The 24,222-nt window shown below is 46.9% G+C and overlaps 1 protein-coding gene across 1 annotated transcript in view; it reads left to right on the plus strand.

The window, feature by feature from the left end:
• Positions 1-3,280: 3,280 nt before the first annotated feature.
• The window catches only part of trpm4a (transient receptor potential cation channel, subfamily M, member 4a), a gene marked incomplete at both ends in the record, with an annotated part of 78,148 nt that continues 57,206 nt past the window's right edge, over positions 3,281-24,222 (plus strand). The window contains one exon of the mRNA XM_080523040.1: positions 3,281-3,352. Within this exon, the coding sequence (XP_080379166.1) occupies positions 3,281-3,352 (72 nt within the window). The remainder of the gene's footprint in view (positions 3,353-24,222) is intronic.

Raw genomic sequence — 24,222 nt, forward strand, 5'->3', positions numbered from 1 at the left:
AGAGCCAGATAGTAGAGTTCAGAGAGGCAAACACAAACTAGGAGCCACTGTTTTGGAAACAGAGGGAGAGATACACAGTTGTGACAACATTAGATGACCCCAATCTCTGACCCACTACTTGGATCCAGATAACGAAAAAATATTCCCTCAATGATCATTGATGGGTTTCAACTATACAAGGCCCTTCCATTCTTTTGAAAATGCAACCTACATTCCCTTCATAGGGCGATTCGATAAGTGAAATTAAGGGCTCCATTACATAAATTCAAACCAATTCAGTCAAATCTTGAGTGAAAACTCTGGAATAGCGAAAGGATGCATTGGCAAACTACTCGCAGCATTCAGAACTTTGACTGGTCAGAAAAAAAAGTAATTGGCAGTCATAATGCTAGAAGGAGGAAGGATTTTTTTCTCTCCTGTTCAAATGCGTCCTTCCTTCCTCCTTTCCTTGTAAGATGATCAATCGATCTGCCATGATTAGAAAGGTGAAAGAGTGGTTTCCTCTCCTCCGCTTTCACCGATCCTGTTATGCCAGGTCAGTGATCTCTTCTTGGAAGGAAGGGAGGGTCGAAGAAAGGATGCGCATAGTATTCAAACAGGGCCAAAAGGGATGCATTGTAAAAGAGTTTCTGGTGAGTTCAACCTTTGACTTAATCTTTTCATATGCATGTTGTGTAATACAATAGTCAGGCAAAAAGTGAAATACTCGTTTCAAAAATAGCAGTTTCAAAGTCATTGCTCTGGCAATGGAGCATGCTAGTCATGATGAACACCAAAAGAATGACCCCCAAACATGTTTATGATTGGAGAGAAGCAGTTACATTCCCCTGTTACATTTGTTAGAAATAAAATTCTCTGAGAAGTCTCACACCCAAAGTGCTTTATCAGTGGGAATAGGGATGTTGTACAGTTATTATCAGGGGAAAGTATGGACGTAATAACTTCCCGAGTGTGAGCGAGGGGCGTTTATATTTGTACGGTGACTTCCTCTAATTCGGGAAATAGCATAGTTCCCCAAGGAGTAACTGAAATCTATTGTTATGGCCGCTAGAAATGAAACATTGCCTCTACTCTCTAGGTACGTGTAGATCTGAAAGGATTAATGGGTATGAACAAGACGGTAGTAGCTCCTTGCCTTCTGATAGACTTGGTTGGTTGTTTCTACACTGGGCGCCATAGTTACATTTGGGTCTTTAGCCCTTTCCTCCATAGTGCTTAGTTTTTATATCGATTGAAGAGAGCTGGATAAGTCTAAGCATTGAGGTGGTAACTCCTTAGCTCTCCTGTAGGCTAATTGGAGTCTCCACTGCATTGCTTTCACCTATCCAGTCCTTTTCAGATCTGTGAGCAATGAAGGGTAGGAGTTATGGGAGGCTGTGGGGAAGGGGTGAGGCACCACAGTGGAACCAGGGTGGAGATGAAAGGGGCTGACACATGTCTGTATTAACAACAGAGGATGCCTGCAGGTACCGCCCAACATTGACCGTGTTTGAAAAACAAAAGCCCATGAGAGACCGAGCCCAGCACAGGAGAACTATTGTATCGACAACAATAGATGCGCTCTACGAATCCTTCTGCCTTGTCCCACACCAAGCTTACCACTCACAACCCAGACAGAACAGTATAAAATCCTGTAAAACTGGTCAAACTATTAGAAGTAATCATATATGGGTGAATTATATGAAATAGTAGATAGCATTGCTCACCTGCCCTCAACCCTAAGAATAAGGACAAGTGACTATTATCCCCAAGCACATCCCATATACGGACTGCCTAACCTTAAGCACACAGTCACTTTACTAAACACTACCTCTTACGCCTACTGCCACTGAGTGCAATACTCATGACATTTCTACTCTGTACTATTTTATTTTATTTGTACTGCTCAATTGTGTCCTGTCTATTTGTCTCATTTGTCTCCCACAACGTGTCGCTTGTCCAATTGTCTCACAATTGTCTCACTTACTGTCTTGTAACTATTGTCACTTTATCTTGACTATCTTGCCATATTGCCTTAGTTGTCTTTGTGCTGCAATGTCAAGGAACCGAAGCCTAAGAATTTTACATTAACTTAGTTACACTTGTGTAAAGTGACAATAAAACTTGAAACTTGAAACTTGAGTCACTCATTTCCTGCACACCCATTAAGAGCAGCACTTTAATGGCAACAAATCTCATTTCAAGTTGATCAAAGCATGCTGGTGTACTTTATGCCCTATATCCAACCTAGCAGCCAACAACAGGTCAACAGGACATGTACTGTAGATGGACATGCCTGAGACAACAGGTCAACAGGACATGTACTGTAGATGGACATGCCTGAGACAACAATGGAAATTGGCAAAACATGTGACAATTGACTACTGTTCAATCTCGCATCATGTGTAGTGTTTGTTAGTTTTATACCACATGTCTCAGATTTGTTTGTGGGGTATAATTTTAAAAGTGTTTAATCACCAACTGTTTGCATGTCCGTCTTCTGGAAAGAAGAAGCAAACGTCAACACTGTATTTTTGTTTAAATATTAGTTTTTCTAGGCTATAATAATATTTTTTGTCAGCTAAACTCGCTAAACTTAAGGCCAAAGAAGATTAGACTTCAACTCTAATTTAAAAAGTATACCATACGTATATACCATTATATACTTACCTTTGAAGTGTATTTTTATTACATAATGATGCATTAGCTTTCCTGATGTTCCCAAGACCTTTGTAACACTGAACGTTTTTATTTGTCAGAATTGTATGTTTAATTTATATATTTTATTGATATTATTTTTTGTAAGATTAATAATCGAAAGTAAATACAAATATTGCATGCTTGGTGACAAAATATAGCCTAGTTAAAGTTTGGTCAAAGTTGTATCATTTCAATGATGGAGAAGCAGGAGGGCAATGCGCGACGCATCTTGGATTGACATTCCATCGCCATGGTACTGTCTACTGCCGCCCTTCCCAAGTAGGCGAGATCCTTCCTCTTCCACTCAAGAACTCCTCTGTGGGACATACCGGTCATGCCTGTTTTCCTTGCAGGTGTTTTCTTGAGCGAAAAGGCTAAACGTCTTGATGTGGTTCCCCGTGACTGTTTGGGGGAGGAGCGCAGTAAATGCCCAAGGCGGCCGCTCCAGATATTTTCACATCGCTACAGTGCACTGGTCTCCATCGGCTAACTTCTAACTTCTGCATTGATTCTATACTGTATGTGGCTAGGTTTGCAACTTCAACAAGGACTTATTCAGCCGCTCGGCGGAGTGGAGGCGAGACAGAAGGATAGGTGCGCAATGAAGGATGCGGAGAAAGAAAACGAAGGAGGCGGAGGGAAAAAGGGGACAAGAAAATCCGAGAAAGATCAGGTTTGAGTCCACTAAAAACATCTGTGCGTTAAACATCCCATACATTGTTTGCTGCGGGCAGGGGACGCATGCCACAGTTATGGCTAGTCTTTTTTTGCACCAGGTGATTCTGTTTCTGGGTTTATGTTTCACTTACTGTCAGTTGCTACATTACGTAGATTTCTCAAGAATTGCTACAAATGCAAGCATATGGAACTGCATGTGCTATGCTGTGCAGCAGGGATGGCAACTCCATCCAAGTGTTACGCAGCCATGGAAAACGCTGACGCCCTTCAATTGTCAAAACCATTGCGGTCATAACAGATAGCCCATGCTGGGTACGCCTATATCCCTGATCTATGGACAAAGTACTGTCAGTCTGCCTGTGTTGCGTGGCTACTGACGGCAAGGAAGCAAGTCATTTATTTGATGAGAATTCAAGAACATGTCTCAAAACAAGCTCAGACATGTGGTTGTCATGAATGTCATTCCAGTGGGTATGATGGTTTTTCTTTGGAAACGGCGCTCGATCACGGCAGTTTACATTTTGGAAATGTTTGACATTTTGCAGACGCCTTTATCCAAAGCGAATTACAACAACTACGTTTGTTTAAAGTGAATCATCATCGTAATGAATCTTTGTAAATCATATATACATCAGTCATCATAAGAAAAACTAATCTATCTTCTTTACATCAAACATGTTGGAACTTAATCTTGATTGAAAGTCAGAACTTTTGTCAGTGGCTTAGTGTGATATGTGCCGCCATTGATTGATTGATTGATTGAAAACTTTATTAGAAGATTTGCAGAAGTAGGTACATGAAAGTACATATTACATACAAGGTCAACTAAAAACCCAAGAAAGCCACTGGCTTATTTCAATTGGGGTCCTTGCAGCCAGCACACCAGCCAGCACACCAGAACAGCCAGCACACCAGCCAGCACACCAGAACATGATCGTACATTCCACAGGGTTAGGCACAATAAGTATATCGAATTATCCAACATTTGAGATCTGTTGGGCCTTCAAAAGATAGATTTTATTTTATGTAGGGAGTCCCACTGAGACCACGGTCTCTTACAAGGGAGCCCTGCATACACATGATAATGTTAATTTGAGCAATATGTCTGTTATCTACACACACACACACACACACACACACACACACACACACACACACACACGCATTTATGCCTGTTGAAAATGAACACATTTTAGTACAATGCAAATACATTAAAGAACCATATATGTGTACTACTGAGCATTAACATGTGAACACGGAAGATATGATGACTAGTTGCCTAAGTATTGTAATGGTGCAAAAAGTCAAACGTCAAAAGTCAAAAGTCAATAGCCTTTATTGGAACTGTGAGGGCAAAACCATACAAACCATAACAAAGTAGTGATTCAATATTTCCTGAAAAAACACACACATACACACAATCTACATCAGCATCAGAGTTACCAATAAGCTTTGTTCAGCCGCAAAAGCAGCAGGTTCTCAAAGTTCTTTGAGCCAATGCATGCTCTTTTTGGCCTGAAGATCAGCCCTGCGACACTAAACAGTCTTTCACAGGCTGCTGAGGCAGGGAGTCCCGTATTAAGTTTGAGTGATAGCTGGCACACAGCTGGGAAGGTCTTCAGTACCTCTACTGTGTCTCCTGGGCACCCCAGGTACGCATCCAACTGCTGGGACGTTTCAAGAGGGCCGGTCTTCTTCAAGGAGGAAAAGAAGTCCTCTTCCTCAGACGATTGGGAGCCCTCACTGAAGTGTTTCTCGGCCTGACAGTCCAAGTGGCTTCTGATATAGTGAAGGCCTGTGGAATAAAAAACAAAAATCATGACAATTTAGACTATATGGCAGTATTGTAACTAATTTCACTGTCTTCATAGAAATTACACATATTAAGCGGAAGTGAGACACTTACCAAGTTTGAGGATATTTTCGTCACTTGTCCAACAGGTCTTACATTTGGGAACTAGAATGGCTGCGGCTATCAGTTCTGGATCTGCAAGCATCTCTCCGAAGCGTTTCTCAAGGCCTGAAAGAAGTGCAGCAATCAAAGGCTCACAGAACTTGGAGGCGACTTGAAGGTGCTGTAGCTTGGTCCTTAGCAGAGTTATGGTGGGGACCAACCATCCCATCTGCACACTGGTTTCTCCCTGAAGAACATCCAGTGCCTTTGCAACTGGGCTCATTGTCTTCGCATATTCTGCAAGAAATGCAAGTTCCACTGGAGTAAACCTGTACAAAGAAGAAGAGAAAAACACAACATGGAACATTAAGTCTACTTGATGTAGCACCTTCAACTGGAGGAACTGATCATTAAAAAGGACAAATATTGTCATCTGAGACTTTTAGAAATGAAGTTGTGTTGCTACAAATCACATTCATAGTAAATATGGGGACTGCATATTGGCATAGTGCATACGTGTTCTACAGTATTCCAAGTATAAAACTGTGACTTAATCTATTGTTAATCACTTCATTAACTGTAAGGCAGAAAAACAAGCACTTACTTGGGTGTATCTAGTTCACTGCAGACAGCTGCAAGGGCTCCCTCGCCTTGTTCTCGTGTTATTCTCACTATTCTTTCTACGGCTGAGAAGAGTGAATTCCACCTTGTAGCAACAGGCCTTACGAGTTGGAGTTTGCAGTGGTCTTCAATTACTTCAGATGCGGTGGTTGATCTTGAACTTTTATTCCACAGGCTAGAGCATTTGGCAAATGTGGACCTTGACACGCGCTTGTACAGTGGGTTGACCTCTGCTTTTGAAGCATCAACTGTGGACACTAAATTGAGGAGGTGGCAGGCGCAGCGATGGTGCTTGGGTGGGTAGCTGGTATTCTAAGTAGTCATCTTCTTCCAACAGGGCTCCGGCATCAACAAATTCAACACCCTCAAGGCTTTCCTCTTCTTCATCGTTATCATCATTTTGGCCACCATCATCCTCTTCTCCATCACCCTCTCCTACAGGTTCAGCATTGTTGTTCTCGTCAGTCTGCCCATAAACTCTGAAGGCTTTGAGGAAGTTTGATCCGTTGTCAGTTGTAGTGCGAACGATCTTCTCTCTGACATTGAATTCTGTGTGAATATCATTTAGGGCACCAGCCAGGGCAGAAAAGGTATGTGACCCTTTAAGTTGCTTGCATGCCAGGGCAGCACAGGATCTCTGCATGGTCTGGGGGTTAAACCAGTGCGCAGTGACACCAATGAAACCGCGACGGTGTGCCGTCCAGCAGTCTGTTGTTGTTGCTATGAACTCAATTTCACTAAGGGCAGCTTTCAGTTTTCTTTTCATTTCAACAGAGGCCTTTGTGACTTTGTTAACAACAGTATTACGCGTCATGACATTTGTATTTGGCTGAAGATGTTGCACAAGCTCAATGAAGCCCTGTTGCTGAACAATGTGTGGTGCAAGCCTTGGACAATGAATTTGAGGACTACTTCATCCACACTTGCCTGGGACACTCTTCGAGCCTCCCACAGCTTGGTTTGTTTGGAGGGTGGGGTCAAAGAACCTTCAGTGGATGACTTCCTTTTGAGGGCTGTTGAAGAAAGTTGCGTGTACCTCTCGAGTCTAGACGAGTGGGGTGTTTCTTCTGTGGAGAAAATGAATGCACAGGCACAGGCACAGATTGAGATTCATATTATTTCTCTCAAACCACAAGCTGAGACTATCTAGGACTTCCGCTGTATTAAATGTCACGCTGGAAGTTCATGAATGGAGGTCAGACTACAAGTTAGGGAGCAGTTTCACAGGTCTCTGCAATTATGTTGAGCAGACCAGAATATTGCCACTTAAAGCTGTTTTAGGACCACAAGCAGCTGCTGGCATGACTGAAAAGTAACATTATTGTTAATGGCACACACCGCGCACATTTCTTCTCCCGTGGGAACATAATTAACTCTTTACAGCAACAAACACGGTAAAACTCCGACCTCAACACATGAAGGATTACAAATGAAACATTGAATCATAGCCTACTGCTAGCAAGCAAACCATGGCATGTTCTTAGCCATAGCAAACATTGCAAATTTACCATTAGTACGTTACTAGGTTACTACAAAATGTCGACTGATAATAACAAACTTTCAGCTTACCTCAATATGCTTTTTCAAATTAGACGGTGAGTTTTTGAAGGCCATTAGCTTGTGGTACTTGGGTGCGCAGAGCTTGCAGCGCATTCGAAAGGAGTTGTTTTTGCATCCAACCATTTCAAAAAATTCTTCCAGGTACGGCCAGGGATGGAGAAGGGTTGGCTGATCTTCCTGGCTATCAACCTGGTTGATGCTGGTGCTTGGTTGGGACATTTCGCTGTTATTTTGAGTCTCTGGCACGGTCACGGACATCTTTGGCTACATACATCTGCTTTCCTTGCTGGCCGACTGGCCCCTCCTCCTCTACACAGCAGTCGGGCTGCCCGATCACGTCTCTTCACAACACTGGCTCCCCGCTGGTGGAATGAGCTCCCCACGGCTGTCAGAACGGCAGAGTCACTACCCATCTTCCGTCGTAGACTGAAGACCCATCTCTTCAGGTTACATCTTAACTGCACCTCCTGAGACATCTTCCGACCCTCACCTCTACGTCTCCTAAAGACACCCGCTTTCCCCTCTACTGTGTCCCTAGAACTTCTATTGCCCCCCTTGTACTGCTTCTCAGTTTCTCCAGTAAAAAAAAATAAAATAAAAAAGTTTTAGTAGAAGGCGATAATAGGGAGAAGGTTTTTCCTTCTATCAGTGGCCCCGGGCCCGAGCTAGAGTACTCTTCCTGCAACGAATGGTGGACTGCTGATTCACATGCTTAGTATTCAAATGTATTGATTGTAAGTCGCTTTGGAATAAGGCGTCTGCTAAATGCCAAAAATGTAAATGTAAATGAGTGTGATTTGTGTCATGTGCAGCAGATGGAATGCATCTCGTACAAACCAATAGGGTGTCGGAATGGTATAATGTTTATACTTCTCATCCAACCACAATCAAATTCACTCTATCCGGATGGCGCGACTTATCTGGATAGGTTTTTTTTGTGTGCGTTTTTTTTAACGATGAAAAGCTGTAATGAAAACAAGCTGAAATGAAATAGGAGTAACGAGGCTATTTTAAAAATGTAAGGAGTAGAAAGTACAGATAATTGCGTGAAAATGTAAGGAGTAGAAGTAAAAAGTCGGCTGAAAAATAATTACTCCAGTAAAGTATAGATACCCAAAATTTGTACTTAAGTAAAAGGTAACGAAGTATTTGTACTTCGTTACTTGACACCTCTGCTAAAGTAGCAATTGACTGAATTTTTCGATGTCCGCGCCCGCCCTGGGGTGCTATAAAAGGGGCGTCCTCCGTTACCTCATTCTCCCAAAAATTTCAGCACGGGTTTACATCTGAGACTACAAGAAGGATGACTACAAGAGACTGGAGAACCCGCCAGACACTTCCCTTCAGCGATGGATCGTCCACCCCCGAAGCAGTTCCTCCGGAACGCCTGCTGCTGCGACTTCCTAGCAGCAGAGGACAAACACGACCTCTGCCACGTCTGCCTCGGCCCCCAACATGCCGAGGCGGCGTTGGTCGCCTCCCCCAGCTGCCTCCCCTGCTCTCTCCTTTCCGTCACGGCAAGGCAGAAGAGGATGGCCTGGTTTAAGGAGAGCATTCCCCTGGCGGACGCTATCTCGGGGATGCTATCTGACTCGGATAGCTCCGCCGATGATGCGTCCGGACAGGCCTCAGAGCGGCGTTCTGGGCAGGCACCTCCCCAAGTAGGGACGGGCCCGCCCGCTCAGCCGGCCCTGGCATCACGCCGCCCTCACCCAGCTGAGTGGTCGGTGTCGGTGTCAGGGTCAGAGAGCTCTGATGAGGGCGAGCGGCAGGTAGAGGCTCACGAGCTCCCCGCCCTCGCCCCCCCATCACTCCACCACGACTTCCAGGGCCTCCTGGAAGCTGCGGCGGGCGTGTTGGGGATTCCCCGTCCCGCCTCCCCTCCCCCAACGACTGCGTCCTTCTGGGAGAAGGACCTGTTTTACGGGAAGAGGGCGAAGCAACAGGGCCAGCCTCCTAACGCTGTCCTTCCGGGCTTAGATAAGTTCGTGGAGGACACGTGGGGAGAACCAATCGCAGGCAGGGCGCCGGTGAAGGCGTTCCTGCTCTTTACCAGAGTGGAGGGGCTCTCGGAGGGGATGACCGACGGCTCCCCGCCGCTCGAACCAGCACTGGCGGCCTACTTGGTACCGGGGTCCAGCGCCTGGACGGTGCCTAAAAAACCTATGCTGCCCAACCAGCGTGACAGGTTCAACGCCACCCTGGTAGACAAAAGCTACGCTCTCGGTGCGCAGGCAGCGGCGGCGGCGAATAACATCGCCGTGTTTAACGCCGCCATTGCAAAAATCACCACAGACCGAACCAACGGTCTGTCTGCAGCGGAGGCGGAGCTTCTGATCAAGCTCAGTGCCGCGACTATGTACCTGGCCCAGGGCGTCGCGGTTTGTGGGGGTCGCCTGATGGCAAACGCGGTGGTGCAGCAGCGACAAATGTGGCTGTCCCTCACCACCATGACCGGGGCGGACCGGATGGCCCTACTAAATGCTCCAATAGAGAGAAAAGGGCTATTCGGTCCCGCCATGGACACCATGACAAAGCGCCTGGCCGCGATGGAGGAGGCCAAGAAGCACCTGGCCAGACACCTCCCCCTCCAGCGACCCTCCACCTCTTCTTCTTCCACCGTGGTGACGACTAGGCCGTCAACGGCTGCGAAACGGAGGGTTCGGCGTAATGCGGCACTGGCTCCACCTCTACCGACGGAGCCACCTTACTTTTTCAGTAAAAGGGAATTTTCCATGTTATCTGCCAGAGCGGAGACCGACCTGCCTTGTCAGAGTGTGGTCGAATCGCTACCGGTTAGAAACAAAGCAGAGACTGGCCCAGCTTACCAGCGTGTGGTCAGCTCTCTGCCTAGCGGACTTACCCCTATCACGACACAAACGGGGTTAAACACACCTGTCTGTAGCCGTATAGAGGGAACGTCATTTACATCAAAAACCCAGCCCAGCCGCTGTCGTTGCGTTATGCAGAATGGCTAGAAGGGGCAGGTGTTCTGTCGGGCTGGCTAGACAGGACATTGAGGAGGGGATATGCACTACAGTTCATTCAGCCTCCTCCGCCCTTCAGGGGCGTGAGAGAGACTGTTTTATCCTGCCCGATAAAAACGTGTGCGCTCCAGGAGGAGATTATGAATCTCCTAACAAAGGACGCAGTGACAATGGTTCCAAGGGAAACCAGTGGGACATGGGGTGGTACTCCCCGTATTTCCTTGTCCCAAAGAAATCGGGAGGTATGAGACCCATACTAGATTTAAGGGTCCTCAACGAGAGAGTGGCGAAACGCCCCTTTCGTATGTTGACGACGAGGCGCCTCCTGTCTTGTATACAGAAGGGCGACTACGGAATCAGCATAGACCTGAAGGATGCGTATTTTCATGTGCCAATCACAGAGAGGCACAGGAAATTTCTACGTTTTGCCTTCCAAGGGAAGGTTTACGAGTACACGCGCCTGCCCTTCGGGTACGCGCTTGCTCCTCGGACTTTCTCCAAATGCGTACAGACAGCGCTCGAACCACTGAGGCGAAACGGGATACGCATCTTAGCATATCTCGACGATCTACTGGTCTTGGCCCAATGCCCAAATCGAGCCATTCGGGGCGCAACCTCACTGGTGCAGCACCTCACTCAGTTGGGTTTAGCTGTCAACTGGACAAAGAGTGCTCCGTGGCCGGCTCAACAGTTTTCCTATCTAGGCATTCAGTTGGATACTGCCAAGATGAGGGCCAGTTTGTCAGCACCACGGAGAGCGACACTGACGTCAGCTCTCCAGGTGTGTCAAGTGACAAATACAATCACCGCTCTATCAATGATGTCCTTACTAGGACTGATGTCTGCAGCCCATGTAGTGGTCCCCTTAGGCCTATTACACATGCGCAGACTGCAGAGGTGGTTCGCACGACTGCGACTGGATCCAGTGAGACACCGTCGCAAGTTGATTGTAATACCGAGATCGTCAAAACCGACCTGAGCTACTGGAGAGAGAGTCGCCATGGGCAGACCGGCATCCCACTACCCAGTCTTCACGGACACGTCGCTGACTGGGTGGGGAGGAGTGTGTCAGGCAGGTTCGGTGGCAGGAAGATGGGGACCGTTGGAGACGCGTCACATCAACCTGCTGGAACTCGAGGCGGTCAAGTTAACGCTACTTCATTTTGCCCCGGTGTTAAAGGATCTGGACGTGTTAGTCAGATCCGACAACAGGACAACAGTAGCATACATCAATCGACAAGGGGGAGTACGCTCAGCGTCACTTCATCGCCTAGCGACAGATGTATGGCTGTGGGCTGTCACACACCTGAGTTCGCTAAAAGCTCTCCACATTCCAGGTCTGCTCAACGAAGGAGCAGATCTGTTATCACGGGGAGGCCCGAGGGACGACGACTGGAGGTTAGCACCCTCCATTGTGTCTCTGATTTGGGCACGGTTCGGGCAAGCAGAAGTGGATCTGTTTGCGTCACGAACGAATGCGCAGTGTCGCCTTTGGTTCTCCCTGCGCGAACAGGACAACCCGCCATTGGGAGTCGATGCATTCGCACACCCGTGGCCGAGGGTCCTGTTATACGCGTTCCCACCCCTGATATCTATCCTCCCACTGTTGGCACGAGTGAGATCAGAGAGGCTAGAGTTAATTCTTGTAGCCCCAGACCGCCCCGGAGCCCCGTGGTTTCCGGAACTGATGGAGATGGAGTTGGTAGAGGGCCCATGGCCCATACCTCATCGACAAGATGCACTCTCTCAAGCCAGAGGCTTGGTGAGGGGGCCACCTGTGATGGGGGGCCCCCTCATGGCCTGGTTACTGAGAGGGACTTGTTAGAACGCAGGGGTCTGACAGACGCGGTCATTCAGACCATTCAAAGTGCGCGCGCGCAATCCACTGCAAAGGGATATGCGGCACGCTGGCGAGTGTTTACACAGTGGTGTGAGGGACAGGACGTTGACCCAGTCTGCTGTCGGGTCGAAACGTTCTTGTGCTTCCTACAGTCGTAGTTTGACAAGGGATTGGCGGCGGGAACTATTAAAGTTTACGCGGCTGCCATCTCAGCTTGCCATGAGGGTTTTGCGACAACGACACTGTTCAGTCATTCGCTGGTTAAGCGTTTTTTGACTGGAGTGTATAGGCTTAGACGCCCTCATAGGACACTAATGCCAAAATGGGACCTGTCGATTGTGCTAGAGGCTCTGTGCGTGCCCCCATTCGAACCCATTGACACTGTGTCGTTGCGTTTATTGTCTCTCAAGACGAGTCTACTCCTCGCCTTGACTACGGCTAAGCGAGTGAGTGATTTATGCGCTCTCTCGACACGGGCAGATTGTTTGATCATATCTGGTGACGAAACAAAAGCTGTATTACGCCCTAACCAGGCTTTTATCCCTAAGGTTAATCGTGGGTTTAGAGTTCAGAGCTGTGAACTGAGCGCCTTTTTTCCTCCTCCTCACAACGGAGAGAGGGAGAGGCGTTTACATTGTCTATGTCCGGTGCGCGCGTTGGCACAATATGTGAAGCGCACAGCAGGACTGAGATCTTCTCCCCAGCTTCTGATCTGCTACGGCGGACAGAAGGCCGGGGCACCACTCTCGAAGCAGAAGCTGTCCCATTGGATTTGTGAGGCGATTAGCCTCGCATAGGAATCAAAGGGGCAGCCCGTGCCGACTGGCATTCGAGCTCATTCCACCAGGGGCATGGCCACATTAGTGGCCATTCTCAGGGGAGTGGGAGTGGAGGAGATATGTGAGGCGGCACGGGCTGCCCCTTTGATTCGTATGCGAGGCTAATCACCTCGTCTTGGTCGTCGCCATCACCTTTTGTACGATATTACTTGAAGGATATTTCTTCCTCATCCTTTTCTCATTCTGTCCTCAGTTTTGCTGATGACTGATGTAGTGGGGAAGGCACTTGGATTACCCTGGTCATGGGGATTCTATTCAAGTGCTGTCAAGAATAAATACGGATGTGCCTGGGGAGGGGACCCTCCTCCAGGACGTGATCCGTTAGATCAACAACCCTACGTGCTCACGTAAGGGCTAGATCAGTGGAGCAGACTCGGTGTGGGTTAGGGCAACATTCAAGGTTGTCTTGAACCAACATCAGTGGTCAGCTCCGGGTGCCGCTGAGATTTTGTTCTGACTAATAGAGTCTCAGTGGGGGTACATTTGGCCTCGCTCGCTCCGCCTAAACCAATAGGAGCAGAGCTCCCCTATGGGGCGGAGCTCCACGATATAGAACGATAGTTACGGAGGTATACTCCAGTTCTATGAGTGGAGCGGAGCCCCATAGGGCTGCTGGCCCACTTCGACTTGTTCAAACCCGGCTGTATTGTATGTTTGGGAGAATGAGGTAACGGAGGACGCCCCTTTTATAGCACCCCAGGGCGGGCGCGGATAGGGGTGTAAATCACCAGCTTCATCACGATACGATATTATATCGATTTGTTTGTATGACGATACAATGTTTGACGATATCACAATGTCAGTCACGATACGATACAGTATTCATCTGTTACAAAAATAAAAATAGACCCGTTCACTAGTCTCACAAACAAGAGATATTCAGCTTTAAAACATTAATGTCCTATGAAACAAAACTGGAAGAACTTGTCCCCCCTTTTTTCAGGCAGGATTTTTGTAAACGTTCACTTTTTTACTGTCTCATAAACACAGTATTTTTAACAGTTAGAACTGAACCAAGGTTCATTTAACCTACAGTATATTTGTGCAATAATAATAAATAATAATAAAATAATAATAAATAATAAGTGCAAATGCAGTAGCCTCACACAGCCCCCCCTCAGACACCGGGCTCAGATCAGGTTGTAACATTGAGGTTTGTGCAGCCGTCAGTGTCATCACGTGATCTGGCTTTACGCGTCATCCGCAATCTGTGTGGACGTCCACGCACTCCCGTGCATGCGCCCTGCCGCGACTCACCCACCACACCATGCAGAACAACACAGAGAGACAGAGAGAGAGAGACACACAGAGAGATAGAGAGAGAGAGCGAATTTCGTCGTCGTTATCCCTGCTACTCGCCATGACTTGACCTGCACAGTGTGCAGCGCTCTTTGACTTTGTAGTTTGCCGCTGCTAGTCGCGCGCTGCACGGAAATGGTGACAGTCACGCAGAATGTGCCATTTCAAAATAAAGGTGTATCTTTAAGATGACGATATAGATCGATGTTTTTACATTGCGTCGATGTAATCAGATCGTTAGTCAATGAATCGATGCATCAATGTGAATCGATGTATCGTTACACCCCTAGGCGCGGACATCGAAAAATTCAGTCAATTGCTACTTTAGGTAGCGGGGTAAACCAATAGGAGCAGAGCTCCCCTATGGGGCGCCGCTCCACTCATAGAACTGGAGTATACCTCCGTAACTATCGAAATATTCTGTTAAAGGTCCAAAACCTGTAGCAAAAATATTTGTACCAACAATTTGAGCGATTTCCAGTTGTACGTTATTCGTAAAATTCTAGCTTGACCATGTAGGATTGTGCTCCTGAGTGAGAGAGTGAGAGTGAGAGTGAGAGTGAGAGTGAGAGTGAGAGTGAGAGAGTGAGTGAGAGTGAGAGTGAGAGAGTGAGAGAGAGAGAGATTATTGCACTTGTAACGCTACACACCCAGGTTCATGGACAATACAAACATTTAATTGTGTCACAGTGTCAAAAACAGCGCAAGATTTTACGTTTTTCAGCTTTATTAATGACAGCTCATGTTAGCCACATTACTTAGATAAGATGTACCTTTTGTACCTTTTACTAGCATATCAGCCCAATAGAGCTCTCAGGTCTTCTGACGCTGGCTTTCTCTGTGTACCACATGTACAAAAGAAGAGATTTGGTGAGGCTGCATTCTCATTTTATGCACCCAAATTGTGGAATGCACTGCCAGTTGACATTAGGGATGCAACCTCAGCAAATATGTTCAAGTCAAAACTAAAACCCCATCTTTTTAATATTGCCATTAAATTACTAAATAATTTAATTATGATTATATAATGATTAAAGCACTTTGAGCTGCAACATTTGCAAGTGTTATACAAATAAAGTTATTATTATTATTATTATTATTATTATTATTATTATTGGGGGGGGGGCTCCATTGAGGGTACATATAAAAAGACATAGAATATAATAACAAAAAATAAAAGGCAAAAAGAAAAAAGATCAAACTATATACATTTAAGCCAAGAAAAATATACACACAAAAACACTCAATGTGTTCACTATCTCCATCTCTGTGCCGTTGATGGTGATTGGAGTGTGTGTGTGTGTGTGTGTGTGTGTGTGTGTGTGTGTGTGTGTGTGTGTGTGTGTCTGTGTCCCCTCATGTAATCCACATTGACCTCCTTGGTCTTGAGGAGGTTCAGGGGGAGGTGGTTGCACCACTGTTCCAGTCCGGTCACCTCTTCCCTGTAGGCCGTCTCATCTCGCCGCGGGAGGTTGGGAGGTCAGCCCCAAAACTGCTGTGTCGTCCGCAAACTTCATGATGACGTTTGAAGCTTGTGTCGCCACTCAGCCGTGGGTGTAGGTGGCATACGGGGGGGGGGGGGGGGGGGGCTGAGAACACAGCCCTGTGGTGCTCCTGTGCTGAGGGTCAGCTGGGAGGAGGTGCGGTTGTCCACTTTCACCACCTGGCGACGACGCTCCGTCCAGTCTCACAGTGCTGTGTTCAATCCCAGATCCTTGTGCAAGAAAGCATGGGCATGACTGGAGGTCTAGCAGAGGGGTCAAATCTGGCATATATGGTAATTAGCTCATCTGTGCTGTGTCTTATGTTTTGCTGTTTATTTCCTTTAAAGTCTGTAATAGAGACCTTGCCATAAGTAAGTGCCATAAGGGGCCAAAGGCCTTAGAGAACAGGTGGGTTTTGAGGGATGATTTAAAAGTGTCCAGGGTAGGGGGGCATTGCGGCTCGCTGTGGGGAGAGAGTTCCAGAGGGTGGGAGCTGCCACACTGAAAGCTCTGCCCCCGAAGGTCCGTAGGTTGGTGTGGGGGGTGGAGAGTAGGCCCATGCCTCTGCCCATGCATCTGTTGTCTGTATTCCCTCTTTGCCTGTTTGATTGCTGTTCTCAATGTGTAGAGGTGCACGGATGTCACTGTTTATTCCTGGTTGTTGATTGGGCATGATTTGTATTGTTTTTATGTGGAGACCACATCCTCTGTGCATTCCCTGATGAACCTGGTGTCTGTGTGTCTGTGTGACTGTGTGTCTGTGTGACTGTGTGTCTGTGTGTCTGTGTGTCTTTGTAGTCATTTAAGTTGTCGTGTAGCAGTGATCCAGGACATGTTTTCCTTGCGTGGGAAATATGATGTGTTGGTGTGGAACTTTTCCGAGTTTAGCCTGGTTAAAGTCCCCTGCAACAATGAGTGCTGTCTCCGGATGCGCGGTTTCCTGCACGTTGATCCCTCTGTGCAGCTCTCCAAGCACTTTGTCCAGCACATTGTCTCGAATATTAAATACAAATATCTTATCACGCAAATAAAATAGCTTTATTCACTGGTCTCCTTTGGAGCTTCCAATACAAACTTGTTTGTCACAGGTTTGTCATGGCATTCTATGATTATGATGCATCATTAACAGCATATTACCTTGACAGGTGTTTCTGGTTTGTCAGGTCATGTTCCATCACATCATTTGTGCAGTCATAAGAGAGTTTTCAATGTCAAGTATTGATTCTAGGCTTTACGTTGGAGTATAGCCCTTTGGAGTTTACCTTTGGAGTCTGCTATTGGTGTCTTGTCAACATGAGTACTAAAGAAACATCAATGAATGTCATGGAAGCCATTATGAGGCTGAAATATCAGGCTGTCCCACAGATCAGGAATGCTCTCCAGGAAGTAGTCATGAATGTATCAGAGACTACCACCTGCAGAACACATCACTGGCAGAACTACAGAGGCTACGCTGCAAGGTGCAAACCACTAGTGAGCCATGAAAACAGGTTGTCCAGGTTACGGTTGACTAAAAAGTGCCTAAAGGAGCCTGAGTTCTGTAAAAAGGTTATTGTGGACAGATGTTTCTCTAGTGTCTATAAATAAATATATATTTTTATAATTTGTTCTTTCTTCTTCTATCATGACAACTGCCAATGGCCCCTGGCCTGAGCTAGATTACTCTTCCTGCTAGGACTGGTGAATTGATGATTTACTTGCTTAGTCAAATGTATCGATTGGATATAAGGCGTTTGGAATAAGGCGTCTGCTAAATGCCAAAAATGTAAATGTAAATGTAAATGAGACAAAGATGAACATGTAGAGTGATGACAAGTGTCAAGTCTGGAGAAAAAAAGGAACTGTCCAAAATCCACATGTTCAATAAATCTTATTGAATATGCGTTTAATTTGCTGAAGATTTAAGGAAAACATCCTCAAAACACACAACTGAAGATGGCTGCAGTACAGGCCTGGCAGAGCATCACCAGATAAGATACCCAGGATCTGGTGGGGTCAATCGGTTGCAGGCTTTAGGCAGTTATAGAATGCAAAGGATTGTCGACCAAATACTGAACATGACTGCTTAATTTGGACATAATGATACGTCTGTCATCACTTTTGGTAGCCTGATGTCTAAAGAGTGTTGTTTTTTCTGAATGGTGAAACCAATATGTACACAGTTACCATCACGTAAAAGCTGAGAATCTCTTGACTCGTGGGCGTGCCCTTTATATTTATTAGTCAAAAGGGGTTCTCTAAATAGTGAAAATAAAAAATAATAAGTTGCTAACTTTAGTGATGTTAACAGTAGATATTTGTTACAGTTTTTCCCAATTGCTAAAACACAAAAGCCAATTCTCTAAACCAAATGACCAGTTCTCTAAACACATTTAATAAAACTAGCCCCCATTTGCCAAAACCATAAACACATTTCACATGAAGACACAATTCACAAAACACAATCCTCCTTTTCTCATAAATCTAAACACATTTTGTCTTGCTAAAACACAAGTTGCAAAAAACTCTGCTCAAATTCTCAAATTAAAGCTCATGTGATGCAAAATGCTTGCCACAGTCAGCAAAATCTGAACACAATGAACACACCTGGCTTCATTCATTAAACATAACAACTAAAAATGTAAGACACTTGTTGCAAATGATTGTGGTGTGTGTGTGTGTGTGTGTGTGTGTGTGTGTGTGTGTGTGTGTGTGGTATAGTTCCATAAATACATAAAAGAACATCACACCCTGAACATTGTTTTCAGTGAGTATTGTTGTGTGTAATGGATCCTCTGTAGTGTTTGCATTGAGTTGTGATACAGTACAGTAGTGTCCATGTTACGGTACATGTGGGAATACAGTACATGTGGGAAAACTAGGGTTAGGGTTAGGTGCTAGGGTGCTAGGGTTAAGGTTAGGGTTAGGATTAGGGGTAGGGTTAGGGTTAGGGTTAAGGTTAGGGTTAGGGTTAGACATGCCAGCATGTACCAAGTCACCCTAGCACCTAACCCTAACCCTAGTTTTCCCACATGTACCGTATTCCCACATGTACCGTAACATACATACTGTATTTTCTGTAGATTTACATACTGTTCATATGAAACACACAAATCTATGAATGCCCAATACTCTACAGCAGGGGTCGGCAATAGGCGGCCCGTGGGCCATTGCTGGCCCATCGCCAATAATATTTGGCCCAGCAGATTATTTTGAGAATCCACTTTTTATTTATTTTTATTTTTATTTTTTTAAATAATATCGGACCGACAGTCCCACATATAGCGCCTATAATGTCCGAATAGAGAATCGACCTCCACCTGAATAATGCTTATTGTACTTTTATCCATGTTGAGAGTGAATGACACAGGGACAGACAATCAGGCAGCGAAGCGCACTGACGCTGAACCCCGGCATAGTGAATCATAAGTAGGTGGACAACGCGTCACGGTGCTGAAATAGCCGACATACCGTGTGTGGTTTGAAAAAAATAACACGAGCTCAGTAAACCATTCAAACGTAATGTTTACGTATATGTGGCTGCAACACACATATGAACAGTAACAAAGCAAATTCTGTTTAATTTTCTGAAAAACATTGACAACAAAATCGGCGCAAACAAAAAGCATCTCCCATCGGTCAGTATTTGCTAGATATCTGGTGATATGGACGTCACTTTAATCCGCAGGCAGTTCTCAAGGTTTTTATGCATCAATCGATTCCTCTCGTGCGTCTTTATCACATTCATTGACGAAAAGGACGACTCGCATGTATAGAAAGGGAACATTGTGAGCACGTAAAATGTGAGTCTCACAACGGCTTTGCATTGATGAAACCAGGTAGGATGAATGCATAGTTCGCTGTCCATTCCTCTTTAAATGCCCTGTTTTCACCGTCAACTTTCCTCTTTAGACCTTTGGAGAGTGACATTATGTTTCTCTTGCTAGCTAGCAGGTTAAATGTTTAGCTAACTTCACCCGGCACGCAAACAACCAATCCAATAATAATGTGACCTTGTCTGGGAGGAGGGGGGAATAATTATCAGAACAAAAGTATGTTAAATAATTATTAGAATAAGTTTGGCTGCGCTACATCGTCAGTCCACACATTTATTATTCCAAAATATGGAAAAGTGTGAAACTACGTTTCAACGTTGTTGAGAATCACAACACAAACTCGCTAGTCAAGCCAAAATACTGCAACGTAATGGATTGGACTGCTACCTAGTTAACTAGAACACTACTTTACATTGTTAGCAGGTTCACAAAACAAGCTGTGTTAGTTGACTAGCGATGTGTACAGTCGAAAGAAAAGTCAAAGCATTAGAACGTGTCACATTTTTAAACAATCAATTACTTAAATTAGCCTTTGATTATGTTCGGGCCCACCATCTAGTGGCTCAATTTTTTTGGGGCCCGAGGCCAAACTTAATTCCCGACCCCTGCTCTACAGTGATATATTCTGAGATATGTATGTAGGTGTATCACCTACAACCGCTTTGCTATCCTGGATGAGAAAGACTCTCCGACTCTGACTGGAGGCAACGAGATCCCAGTTATGCAACAGTCCTCTGTACCCTCGATCAACTCCAACGCATCCAGCAAAAAGAAGGAACGGCGCCAGCTGCTTAAATCTGCTGTTAGACGGCGCTCGAGCTCTCACCAACTGGCTCAGGAGCCGCCGAGCATCGAAACTGATCCGCCGGCCCCCGGGCGGAGAGTCTCGGCCCGGCTGTCTCCACCAGCCCGCTCACTTTAATCCTTGGTGACTCGATTGTTAGAAACGTGTCTGTCCCCAATTCCCACACCGTGTCCTGTCCTGGTGCTACTGTCTCTGACATTACAGACATGATCCGGGAAGTAGCCATGTCGTTCCCTTCGGCGGAGTCGCTCATTCTACACGTTGGTACAAACGACACCGGTAAATTACGTTCCGAGCAGCTGAAGGGCGACTTTTGCAAAATGTTCGCGGTGGTGAAACGATAGTTATGGAGATAGACTCCAGTTCTATGAGTGGAGCGGAGCCCCATAGGGGAGCTCTGCTCCTATTGGTTTACCCGCTACCTAAAGTAGCCAATGACTGAATTTTTCAATGCCTGCGCCCGCCTGGGGTGCTATATAAAGGGGCGTACATCGCTCCATCATTCTCCCAAACATACAAAACAGCCGGGTTTGAACGAGTCGAAGTGGGCCAGCAGCCCTATGGGGCTCCGCTCCACTCATAGAACTGGAGTCTATCTCCATAACTATCGTTCTATATCGTGGAGCTCCGCCCCATAGGGGAGCTCTGCTCCTATTGGTTTAGGCGGAGCGAGCGAGGCCAAATATACCCCCACTGAGACTATTAATCCAAAAACAATCTCAGCGGCACCCGGAGCTGACCACTGATGTTGGTTCAAGACAACCTTAAAAAGTTGGCCCAACCCACACCGAGTCTGCTCCACTGATCTAGCCCTTACGTGAACACGCAGGGTTGTAGATCTAACGGAACATGTCCTGGAGGAGGGTCCCCTCCCCAGGCACATCCGTAATCATCCTGACAGCACTTGAATAGCATCCCCAACCAGGGTAATCCAAGTGCCATCCCCACTACATCAGTCCTCAGCAAACTGAGGACAGAATGAGAAAAGGATGAGGAAGAAATATCACTTACCCAACCCTTACGTTGGGTTGTTGATCTAACAGACATGTCCTGGAGGAGGGTCCCCTCCCCAGGCACATCCGTATTCATCCTGACAGCACTTGAATAGAATCCCCATGACCAGGGTAATCCAAGTGCCCTTCCCACAACATCAGTCATCAGCAAACTGAGGACAGAATGAGAAAGGATTGAGGAAGAATATCACTGACCTAACCCTTACGTGAGCACGTAGGGTTGTTGATCTAACGGAACATGTCCTGGAGGAGGGTCCCTTCCCCAGGCACATCCGTATTCATCCTGACAGCACTTGAATAGAATCCCATGACCAGGGTAATCCAAGTGCCTTCCCCACTACATCAGTCATCATCAAAACTGAGGACAGAATGAGAAAAGGATGAGGAAGAAATATCTTCAAGTAACACCGTATAAAAGTGATGGCGACGACCAAGACGCCGCCACACATATCTCCTCCACTCCCACTCCCCTGAGAATGGCCACTGATGCGGCCATGCCCCTGGTGGAATGAGCCCGAATGCCAGTCGGCACGGGCTGCCCCTTCGATTCGTATGCGAGGCTAATAGCCTCGCAAATCCAAAGGGACAGCCTCTGCTTCGAGAGTGGTGTCCCGGCTTTCTGTCCGCCATAGCAGATCAGAAGCCGGGGAGAAGATCTCAGTCCTGCCTCGCGCTTCACATATTGTGCCAACGCGCGCACCGGACAATACAATGTAAAACGCCTCTCCCTCTCTCCGTCGTGAGGAGGAGGGAAAAAAAAAAAGGCGCTCAGAGCACAGCTCTGAACCCTAAACCCACGATTAACCGTAGGGATAAATCCGGGTTAGGGCGTAATACAGCTTTTGTTTCGTCATCAGATATGATCAAACAATCTGCCCGTGACGAGAGAGCGCACAAATCACTCACTCGCTCAGCCGTAGTCAAGGCGAGGAGTAGACTCGTCTTGAGAGACAATAAAACGCAACGACACAGTGACAATGGGTTCGAATGGGGGCACGCACAGCGCCTCTAGCACAATCGACAGGTCCCATTTTGGCATTAGAGTCCTATGAGGGCGTCTAAGCCTACACACTCCAGTCAAAAAACGCTAAACCAGCGAATGACTGAAAAACCAGTGTCGTTGTCGCAAAACCCTCATGACAAGCTGAGATGGCAGCCGCGTAAACTTTAATAGTTCCCGCCGCCAATCCCTTGTCAACAGCGACTGTAAGAAGCACAAGAACGTTTCGACCCAACAACAGACAGGGTCAACGTCCTGTCCCTCACACCACTGTGTAAAACTCGCCAGCGCGCCGCATATCCCTTTGCAGTGGATTGCGCGCGCGCACTCTGAATGGTCTGAATGACCGCGTCTGTCAGACCCCTGCGTTCTAACAATCCCTCTCAGTAACCAGGCCATGAGGGGCCCCCCCTCATAGGCGGCCCCTTCACCAAGCCTCCGGCTTGAGAGAGTGCATCTTGTCGATGAGGTATGGGCCATGGGCCCTCTACCAACATCTCCATCAGTTCCGGAAACCACGGGGCTCCGGGACGGTCCGGGGCTACAAGAATTAACTCTAGCCTCTCTGACCTCACTCGTGCCAACAGTGGGAGGATAGATGTCAGGGGTGGGAACGCGTATAACAGGACCCTCGGCCATGGGTGGTGTGCGAATGTATCGACTCCCAATGGCGGGTTGTCCTGTTCGCGCAGGGAGAACCAAAGGTGACACTGCGCATTCGTCCGTGACGCAAACAGAACCACTTCTGCTTGCCCGAACCGTGCCCAAATCAGCGACACAATGGAGGGTGCTAACCTCCAGTCGTCGTCCCTCGGGCCTCCCCGTGATAACAGATCTGCTCCTTCGTTGAGCAGACCTGGAATGTGGAGAGCTTCAGCGAACTCAGGCGACTCCGCGCGCGATGACGCGCGGGTCTCTCCAGTAGCTCAGGTCGGTTTTGACCGATCTCTGTATTACAATCAACTTGCGACGGCCTCTCACTGGAACCCGTCGCAGTCGTGCGAACCACCTCTGCAGTCTGCGCATGTGTAACAGGCCTAAGGGGACCACTACATGGGCTGCAGACATCAGTCCTAGTAAGGACATCCTTGACAGAGCGGTGATTGTATTTGTCACTCGACACACCCGGAGAGCTGACGTCAGTGTCGCTCTCCGTGGTGCCGATAAACTGGCCCTCATCTCGGCAGTATCCAACTGAATGCCTAGATAGGAAAACTGTTGAGCCGGCCACGGAGCACTCTCTGTCCAGTTTACAGCTAACCCCAGCTGAGTGAGGTGCTGCACCAGTGAGGTTGCGTCCCGAATGGCTCGATTTGGGCATTGGGCCAAGACCAGTAGGTCGTCGAGATATGTTAATATGCGTATCTCGTTTCGCCTCAGTGGTTCGAGTGCTGTCTGCACGCATTTGGAGAAAAACGAGGAGCAAGCGTGCACCCGAAGGGCAGGCGCGTGTACTCGTAAACCTTCCCTTGGAAAGCAAAACGTAGGAATTTCCTGTGCCACTCTGTGATTGGCACACGAAATACACGACCCTCAGGTATCTACGAAAGGGGCGTTTCGCCACTCTCTCGTTGAGGACCCTGAAATCTAGCATGGGTCTCATGTCTCCCGAATTCTTTGGGACAAGGAAATACGGGGAGTACCATCTCATGTCCCACTGGTCCCTCGGAACCAATGTCACTGCGCCCTTTGTTAGGAGATTCGTAAT

Source organism: Nansenia antarctica (genome assembly GCF_963989245.1).
Source record: "Nansenia antarctica genome assembly, chromosome: 2".
In the NCBI taxonomy this organism is placed as follows: Eukaryota; Metazoa; Chordata; class Actinopteri; order Argentiniformes; family Microstomatidae; genus Nansenia; species Nansenia antarctica.